We start from the raw sequence: 10,059 nt of genomic DNA, 5'->3' as shown, positions 1-10,059 counted from the left end.
CCACCAGAAAGTGGGCAAATATAATATATAATACTTGTCCTGTGTCTGTTCAACATCTGCTAATGGCTATGGGCCAAAGCACCCTTTCAGGTGACATAGGCTCTTCCATCTGATCTGTGCCTTGGCTTATCTGAGAACAGCCAACATGTCAGCAAGACAGCAAATCAAACCCAGCTTTCGACACTTACTAGTTATGTAACTCTGGGTAAGACACTTTGCTTTACCTCAGACAAATTATCTAAGACTTAGCTATTACGGCACAGACAGTTGTGATGTTCCTGGGTTAGTGCAAAATGCGGCATTCGAATATCTGTCTAGTGGTTGCCCGTGAATGTTTGTTTCTCTTATTCTGCTCTAGTGCCAGCATCTAAAACAGGGTGTGTGTGTGTGTGTGTGTGTGTGCGTGCGTCTTTGCGACAGGGAGACAGACAGACATTGCTCTCTCCCAGCGCAATCAAGATGTTTATTTCAGTAGTCCTTCTATGTCTAATTCTACCTCTCCTTCCCACTCCTACTTTAAAAGTTCCCTCTTTTGCTCTGCTCTTCCCCTATTTAAACATTACAAGCTTAGTAGTGGAGCAAATTAGGTGCGGGTCCTCCAGCTCTCTCCGCCCCGAGGCTCTATTCCTGTCATACCCTGCTTAGTGAACAAGCTTGCTCTCTCTCAGAGCTTGCTGTAGTTTCTGAACAGAGCAGAGCTCTCACTCAGAGTAAAGGTCTTTCTACTCTTCGGGATACCATCGAGATCTTCTTTCTCCTTAGAGACGGGACTCAGCCCTAGGACTGATTGTCCACTCCCCTCGCTTTCTCTCCCTGGCCTCTCAAGGGCATAGGGTTCCTGAAAAGTGAGGGGAAGAGAGGACTGCACAGCCCCCAGGAAAAGGGAAGGGGGAGGAGGCTGAATGAATAACAGGAGCGTGGTTGGAGGGAAGGTGGAGGCTGCAAGGGGAATGCAGGTTGAGAGTGAGGGGTGGGAATGTTTGTGTGACTGTAAGCTCTGCCCTGAATAGCAAAGGGTCCGCAGGGCGCCCCGAAGGAAGGCAGGTCCGGGATTGGGGTACAAGGCACTCTTACCTCCTCTCTTCCTGCCGAGGGAACTTGCCCAGCCCTTTTCCCCAGCCTGGGACCCCGGGAACTGACAGCTTTTTCTCCCGCACCTGTTTCCCTCCTGCTCTCTTCTGAGCTCTCTCTCCCTTCCCTTCGGGGCTTCCCATCTAGTTTGGTGTACTTTCTCTACAGCGGCTGGACCAGCCTGGGTGGCAGAAATCACTTGGCACGGTAGCTCGGGGGAGCCGCCCTCCTCTCCATATGAAAAGAGGCTTGGCTCCTGCTGCGCCCGGCTGCTGAGGAGGCAGTGCAGAAAGAGAGAAGCCAGGGCCAAGGGAGTGACTCCGGACTCAACTCTGGGAATTTCCTCCCACTGGCCCTGGGCACTAGACTGGACGGGACGAACTGGACGGGACTGCGTCTTCCGGGATATTCCGGGTCCCCTGAAGCTTGGCTCCTTTCCATCTGACTGCAGCCAAGAGGATAAGAGGGGAGAAGAACAAGCGGGCTCGGTAAGCTTCGTCTGACTTTCCTGCGGAGACAATGGGGATCCGAAGGGACCCTGGCCAGATTTCGGAGGAGAGGGGAGTGGAAGCTTCTTTTCAGGGTTATTTGTTTGGGTTCAGGTAGCTCCCTTATGAATCAATGTTATATCCTCATTTTCCCTACCCCATGTCTCAAAACTTCCTTCCTCTTGTCTCATAGACCTCTTGCATCCCTCTTCCCAATTGCAAGTTGAGAGGGAGCCTTCACCACACAGTCACAAGTTGTTTGGGCTTTATACCTATTACTCAAAAGCACGGCAAGAGGGTCATCGAGGTAGGGGATGTTGCATTGATTTTCCCAAGCAAGTGAGGGCTCGTTACAGTAGTGCATCTCTTCATTGTCCTCTCAGAGTGTCCACCCAGTGGCTACAAGCGTGGAGGCAGATGTGGAAGAAGGAAAAGTAGTCAGAAGCTGGAAGCTTCGAAGCCTTTCACAAGGGAGACCTCAGTTTTTTTTCTATGTTATTTTCGTAGAAAAGATTAGGGAATAATGTTAAGAACAATAATAATGTATTCTTCCTATGTTTTCAATGATTTATCACAAGCCTTACTTTACAGTTTTCAAAGTGCTTTAACCTAATTTGGATGGAAGGACATAAACTTAACCCCACAGAATAGGAACATTACTGGAATATTAGTTGCATGTTTTTCCCTCTCTGCCACTATCCCCAAACAAGCATCTGCCTGATTTCCTCCCCCAGCCCCTCTGTAGCTCTGTTTCCCAAATGGCAGGAGGGGAGGAGGACAGCAGATCATTTAGCATGAATTCTAGGAATGTCTCTGAGATAATTACCTGGAAAGTATTAGTAATAGGAAGGAAAAATTGTGGAAATATGCAACTTAACAAATGCTCATCTTGGACAGCATTAGACCATTGCAGAAATTTCTGCAAATACGAATAGATCTTTTTATTCATGTTGTGTTTAGACCTAATAATTTATTCTTCCTTTCCATCAGCTAATTTAAAGGTTTTTCTGTTTGTTTGTTCACTTGTTTGTTTAGTGGCACCCACAGTGTATAGAACACTTTAGAATCAGGAAGAACTGAGTTCAAATTCTATCTCAGATACTTAATAGTTGCATGGCTGTGGGCAAGTCACTTAAACCTCTCTGTACCTCAGTTCCCTCATTTATAACATGAGGGAGCCAGACTGAAAGGCCTCTGAGTGCTTCTATTCCTAAATTTATGACATTATGATACCATGAAGTATAGTAGAAAGAGCAGTGGATTTGGAGTCTCATGAGCTGGGTTCAAACCCCTCTATTGCCACTTACTACCTATCTGTCTTTGAACAAGTCCCTTACCTTCTTTGGGACTCAACTGCATGAGGGACTGGATTAGTTCCTTCCAACTCTGAATTCCTAGAAAACCAGGTAATTGGAGAAACCCACCTTGCTTTTTTCTTAAGGCAAGTCTTCTTAATCTGGGTTCTATGACTTTTTTTTTAATATCTTGATAACTGTATTTCAATATAATTGAAATTCCCTTTGTAATGCTATGCAATTTATTTTATGCACTTAACAACATTATTCTGAGAAGAGGTCCATAGGCTATGTCAAGGGTCATAACGGTCCAAGATACACAAAAAGGTTCAGAACTCCTTTCTTAAAGCATAAGTTATTCCAGAGTGATTGCTTATTCATTCCTCCTTCTCCCAAGGTATCTCAAATAATGTGGAAATGTGTTTCTTTCCCTTGTCCAAGCAAAAGTTTATAAATTGTTTGGTATTTCTTTAGTTTTATTTTATAAATTATAATACTTCTCCAGATACCAAGTGACAACTCCCTCTTTCTTTGTACCTATCTTTTCTCACATCTACTTCCTTAGAAGTGCAACCTGGGGATGACACCTCCTTTGGAAAAGCAGTGCACTCGCAGGAGACCAGTAGAGTTCTGAAACAAAAAGACAACAACTGGAAAATGGTATATGTGCTTAGAGCTTAGCTACGTACGTATAAACTTTAAAGTGTAACTATTTTTTAATAACTGAATCAAGAAGTCAGAAAAGAATGAATTAAGGAGAAAAAGCAGAAAAAAAGAAAAGAAAAGAATTCTGCTCATATCTACCAATCTGTAGTTAATTTGAGGAATCAAGCAATGGATTTCTGTAAATTCTGGTAAAATTTTTAAGAATTTAACTTTTTAAACTTTAAAATTTTTAAACTTTAAAAATATTCTTAATTGGTTTCTTTCAAGTCTTCTTTCAGGTAAAGTTGAAGGCTCTTAAACAGTTTAAGGGAAATACTACTTAAGGCAAGAATTGTTAGCTTCAGTGTTTTCTGATGATAACAGAGAAAGGAAGAAGACATGAAATAGGGTCTAAAGTTTTTTGGCTCTTAGTTTTTCTGAGCTAAGTGTATAGGGAGACTGGTCTTGGAGTCAGGAGGGCTTGAGTTCAAATTCTGCCTCTGACACCTACTAGCAGTGTGACCCTGGGGCAAGTCACTTAAACTCTCAGTGACCCAAGCAACTCTAAGTTTCAGACAAGGTACTCATCTGCATTATTCCTCAGCAGGGGCTTCTTATGCCAAAGAAAACCCTGGCGCAGTAAACAGAGGGCAGCAATGTGAGTGGTCAATAGCGGACTGGCTTTAGAGTCAGAAATCTTGGCTTCAAGTTCACCTTCTGGCACGTGTTCTCCATGTGATCATTAGCAAGTGATTTAGCCTCTCCATAAGTGCCCTGGAAAACCCTCTAACAGTTGTTACTCTGGATTTGATTAAAGAATTGATAAAATCATAGGCCTAGGGCTCTAGGCCATCCCTCATTAGTCTTTCCCCAAAGTAAAACATAAATATTACATTTTCACAAAACCCATATTGACTTAAATAAAGAAAAGTTTCTTTTTTTTAATATTTGTTAGAAACCTGAATTGATTTGAGTAGAATTCCAGGACTGATGTGTTTTCTTGGTAGTGCTAGTGACAAAAAAGTTGGTCAACATGACATTTAGCTGTTCCTAGGCTAAAAGATTGTAGGGTTTTGTGGGGGGTTGGGAGGGTGGGATGAAAAAGGATTTAGAAATCATGTAGTCTAGACTTCTCATTTTGCAGGTAGTGGAACTAGGACCCAAAGAGATAAAGTGACTTATTCTGACATGAAGTAAATGGAAGTCAGGTCTTCTGATTTCAAATCCAGTATTCTTTCCCCAATATTCCATTGCCTCTCTATAGAAATGCTATTTAGTCACTTCTCAATTACCTGCTCCAATGGAAAAGAGAATATTTATGAATAATACTTACATTATTTATATTAATTTTGGATTATTATTACCAAGCTTTTCTCTTGAGACCTTTGGCAAGTTATTACATGTTTCTTAGTAGGACTAGGTACCTTAAATCTAGATTGTGTCTCAATGGATTGGCTTTTCCAAATTATATTTTTCTTTAGGCTGGTACTGAGAGTGATAAGTATACCTTGAGCCCACATGACCTGGAAGTCTGTTGGATGGAATCAGATATAACATAGAAAATTTAGTACAATTAATAAAAAAGTAATTGGAAGTTGGCTGCACCTATGTTTACTTCTCCCCTCCCTTCCCCCAGGATAAAACTATTAAATAGCTAAGAAACACACTTTTTAGTTTTGAAGTGTTGTTCCTGAATCCAGAAAACAAAACACTGGAGATAAGGTGTTACTAATTCATGGTTTCTTCTAGAGTTAGAGACTAGAATCACAAAGCCTTATTATTGAAAGAATTTATCTTACGGCTATATAAACTATATTAGGGACATTACATCCCATTCTAATATATCTTGATTGTGTAAAAAACCCCACATTTCAAATATTCTCTTTGGAAGCATTTTCATTGCACATAGTTGATTGGAGCACACAGAAAACTAGCATATTAATCAAATCCTTACAACAAAGAATTATCTCCTAATAGGATCCTATTTCATGCATATTTCATGTCATGGGGAATTTGCATTTTGGTTCTGATGATCTGACCACAAGTGCAAAATTGTCTCTAGGCTAAGTGATTTCTCTTTGTTTTATCTTAGCTAATTTTCTGTTTGAATGATTCTTGTGCCAGTTCTAGGCCCAGGGCAGCTGTGCAGAATGAACGTGGGGCCAACGGAAGCACAGACTGAAGAGAATCAGACAACGCAGGAAACAGAAGTTGAATGTTATGGGACAGCACAAACTACCCCAAGAGGTCAGCTAGCTGCTGACCCTAAACTAGGGCTTGCTGATAGCACCAAGTTGATTGAAGTTCAGGTCGTCCTCATCCTGGCCTATTGCACCATCATCTTGCTGGGAGTAATTGGCAATTCCTTAGTGATCCATGTGGTGATCAAATTCAAGAGTATGCGTACTGTCACCAACTTCTTTATTGCTAATCTTGCTGTGGCAGATCTTCTAGTGAACACCCTTTGCCTCCCCTTCACCCTTACTTATACCTTGATGGGAGAATGGAAAATGGGCCCTGTCCTGTGCCACCTGGTGCCCTATGCCCAGGGCTTAGCAGTGCAAGTGTCCACAATCACCCTAACTGTGATTGCCCTGGATCGACACCGTTGCATTGTTTACCATCTGGAGAGCAAGATTTCTAAGAAGATCAGTTTCCTGATCATTGGCCTGGCCTGGGGAATCAGTGCCTTGCTGGCTAGTCCCCTGGCTATTTTCCGGGAGTATTCTCTGATTGAGATCATACCTGACTTTGAGATCATGGTCTGTACTGAGAAGTGGCCGGGTGAGGAAAAGAGCATGTATGGTACAATTTATAGTCTTTCTTCCTTGCTGATCCTGTATGTTTTGCCACTGGGTATCATATCATTTGCTTATATACAGATCTGGAGTAAGCTGAAGAATCACATTAGCCCCGGGGTGGCCAATGGCCACTACCATCAGCGTCGGCATAAAACTACCAAGATGTTAGTGTGTGTGGTAGTGGTGTTTGCGGTTAGCTGGCTGCCTTTCCACGCCTTCCAGCTTGCCATTGACATTGATAACCAGGTCTTGGACCTGAAGGAGTATAAGCTCATTTTCACAATATTTCATATCATTGCCATGTGTTCTACCTTTGCCAACCCCTTTCTTTATGGCTGGATGAATAGCAACTATAGAAAAGCCTTCCTCTCTGCCTTTCATTGTGAGCAGAGGGTGGACTCCATTCACTCAGAAGTGTCAGTGACATTCAAAGCCAAGAAGGACCTTGAGGTAAAGAAGAACACCTGTCCCAATGACTCTTTTACCGAGGCTACCAATGTCTAAGAAGCATGGTTTCTAAAAAGTTGGGGAATGAATTCCAGTTAGAGTCATCAAGCAGTTTTTAAAGAGGTCGTTAGGTGCATCCTCTTTCAACCCATTCTAAGAAGAAAAGCAGCAGTTGATTCAAAACTTCTGCTGGTGATGCCTTGGAGAGCTGATTGTCAATATCCATGTGCAATTGTGTAAACCAAGTCATACCAAAAGGGGACTTTGTTTTCAGTGGATTGTGGGCTAAATTATGAGCATAAACAGAAATGTTACACGTCGTTTCTTTCCAAGAAGGTGGAAGAAAAATTTCGCATATAAAGTATGAATGCAGTAAGAGATTGCATGTTCAACATTTCAATGAGGACAGAAGATAAATAAATTTACCTGACAGCTCCCAACATCATAGGGCTATGACTAGAGATGTCCATGTGACTCACAACATGTACCTCTTCACACAAATTACTCTGCAAACACAGTTTTCTCCAGAGAACAGCATGATGTTCTTGGATGTGTTTTTTAATTTCTTTCTCATCTCCCAAAAACTGCTACGATGGGGATCCTCTCAGTCTGCTGAACATTATTGTTTAGAAGACTTTAGGAAATAAAAAGAAGCCTTCAGTATTATCAATCATTTGACATTTGGAGGGGGAAAATACCTCAGGACTCAACGAGAAAATATTTCTTGAAACAAAGTTCAGATCTGGCCAGCATTTCTTGAAATAAGAGGGTCCAAGACTGAACTTTCCAGCAAAATATAGGAATGTAAACTCCCATTAACTTTCCGGTTTAGAGTAATTTCTGCTTTTCATCTAGATAATGCAGATAGATAAAACAAGATATGATTTGATCATTTTGAAACACTGTTAATTGTTATATCTTTTTAAACATTTATGGTTTGTTTCACTTATGCTGGGTTGGGCCTGGGCTCACCATTCTCATATATACACTTAAGCTTGTAAATGAAGTCTGGTAGAAATATGATAAAACTAAACGTTCATTCAGCTACCTGTGGTAACCATCAGTACTTCTTATAGCCATCAGTAAGTTGCTGTAGCTCAAGTATAAAACACAATTTACTGACTGCATCTTATGCTGTGATTTTCTTCCATATCTGCTCCTCTGCCTTGGCCCCTGCCTTTCCTTTATGGGTTCATTCAAAATAAAGAAAGCAACACAATTACTTCAAAGTGGAACATATTCAGCAAAAAGCAGTTGGATTCTTTCTATTTCGTATATGTTCTCTTTGGATCAATTTCACTGTAATTATTCAGTTTTTTTTCCTTTCTTAACAATAATGTTTTTGAAAATGTAGAAATAGGGGCAGCTAGGTGGCACAGTGGATAGAGCACTGGCCCTGGAGTCAGGAGAACCTGAGTTCAAATCTGGCCTCAGACACATAACACTTACTAGCTGTGTGACCCTGGGCAAGTCACTTAACTCCAATTGCCTCACCAAAAAAAATGTACAAATAGATACATAATATACTTATTTTATGTATTATTATATAGTGGGGCTTCAACGTAATCTTATGCCTTTGTTTTAAAAAAAAATCATGAATGTAATGTTCACTTATTCGTAAAGATATTCGTTACCCTGCTTCTTTTCCAATAAGGATTGACATGTCTTCAGATTTCAAGATAGGTTTGTGAGTATGCTTCCAGTCAATGTGAGTCCTTGTGAGGATTACAGCAGGCATTCACTTCAGCCAAAAGAAGATCTTCATGTTTTATAATTCAAAAAGGGCTGAGGGTTGGAAATATGCTTTCCACTGGGGAATCCCTAAGGTGTTTGTTAATGCTTTAGGGAAAGGTAATTGTCAAAGAGTCTGATTGGGGTCTGTGGGTTCCTTTGCCAGAAGGCAGGCTCCTGAAATGATGAGAAAGCTATAGGAGTTTTCCTCCTTCTCCCCATTGCAAGGTTCTTTGGAAGGGCTATTTTCCCCACTTCAAAAAGGGGTATTTTTGATCCTCATGAAAATGACCTAAATATATTTAAATATACTTAGTCTTTTGGACCTTGTTATAAAGAAGTTTCATTACCATCATATTGTGTGTGGTGAATTATAAGTGCCATCTGTAGATAGCTGCCACATTAAAAAAAAAAGCAACTAATTGAATATTGCTAATGTTTTCTTTCATTGCAAATGTGACCGTTACTAATTGGAGAAATCTATTTTGTTAACATGGGTGGAAAGTTAATCAGTGGAAAGTGGGATGGATTCAAAGTCAGGATAACAGCTATCTTTTTATACCTGGGTAACTTTGGGAAAGTCATTTAACTTTTCAGAGGTTTCAGAGGTAAAATAAGAGTATAGAACTCAATGAGCTCTAAGTTTCCTTCCAGGTATGAATCCTATGACTTATGATCCATTATTTAAATATTTTGGGAGAGGGCATTAGAAATAAAACATTGCTTCTGAGACAGACCAAAATTCTTTGAAGTAATGAAAGAAGAAAAGTACAAGAAGAAGTGAGATTAGAAAGAAGGTGAAATGGTGGATAGTTAAGGAATAATGTATATTGCTACAGTATTATATAATTAAATAATTTATGTGGTGTACTGAATTTTTCTGACCACATCAATTTTGTCTTTGAAATAGTGTGTCCATTTGTTAGAATGTTACTTAGGTCAATTGTAGGTTAAACATAATGCATAAATAATATATAACAATTCTTCCCTAGGGGAGCAATTTTTAGAGGGGATATGCATACATTTTCCTAACATCTGTGATGTGGTAGTAAAATCACAGTCTGTGTACATAATTTTTATCCACTTGATATTGGATTCTTTTGAAAAAAATTGTTGAATTGAAAAATGTATTAATAAAGTGTTTCTTTTTGTGTAATGGTGTTATTTATAAAAACAAGAATTCTGAAAGTAAGAGGATGGGGTTGATCTTACACATATTGGGATTTCTACACTTACTAAAAGCCCAGAAAAGGAAGGCTAGAAGGTAAATAAGTTAACCAAGAAAATACATGTGTATTAAGTCCTACATCAAGAACACTATACCAGGTGCTAGAAGCAATACAAAGTTTGAAATAAGACTCAATCCCTGTCCTTAATGAGTTTCCATGCCAGTAAAGAGATAGATTTTGAGTGATGTAAAGGTAAACAGCAAATGGTCTCTTGTTAAGGGTGGGGGAATGGGGAAAATGTCACTTCTCTAAACAAGGGGAGAAGATGAATGAATAATATTTTAGTTTCTTGCAATACAGTCAAGGCAGAGAGTTTAGTGAAGAGCAAGACTTTAACCATTAGAAGGTCTTG

The 10,059-nt window shown here is 40.1% G+C and overlaps 1 protein-coding gene across 1 annotated transcript; it reads left to right on the top strand.

Annotated features, from left to right (window-relative positions):
* Positions 1-652: 652 nt before the first annotated feature.
* Positions 653-9,634, top strand: NPY2R (neuropeptide Y receptor Y2). Its single transcript, XM_020993978.2, has 3 exons — positions 653-1,559; positions 3,420-3,539; positions 5,624-9,634. Exon 3 carries the CDS (start codon positions 5,650-5,652, stop codon positions 6,802-6,804), a length of 1,155 nt encoding a protein of 384 aa, XP_020849637.1. The 5' UTR covers positions 653-1,559; positions 3,420-3,539; positions 5,624-5,649; the 3' UTR covers positions 6,805-9,634.
* Positions 9,635-10,059: the final 425 nt, after the last annotated feature.

The sequence above is a fragment of the Phascolarctos cinereus genome, unplaced genomic scaffold, assembly GCF_003287225.1.
Source record: "Phascolarctos cinereus isolate Bilbo 61053 unplaced genomic scaffold, phaCin_HiC Scaffold_9;HRSCAF=440, whole genome shotgun sequence".
Taxonomy (NCBI): Eukaryota; Metazoa; Chordata; class Mammalia; order Diprotodontia; family Phascolarctidae; genus Phascolarctos; species Phascolarctos cinereus.
This window is presented reverse-complemented; position numbering and strand designations above follow the sequence as displayed.

What these genes read in the sequence shown, in the direction of transcription:
- NPY2R (XM_020993978.2), top strand. Translation starts at nt 5,650, where the DNA reads ATGAACGTGGGGCCAACGGAAGCACAGACTGAAGAGAATCAGACAACG.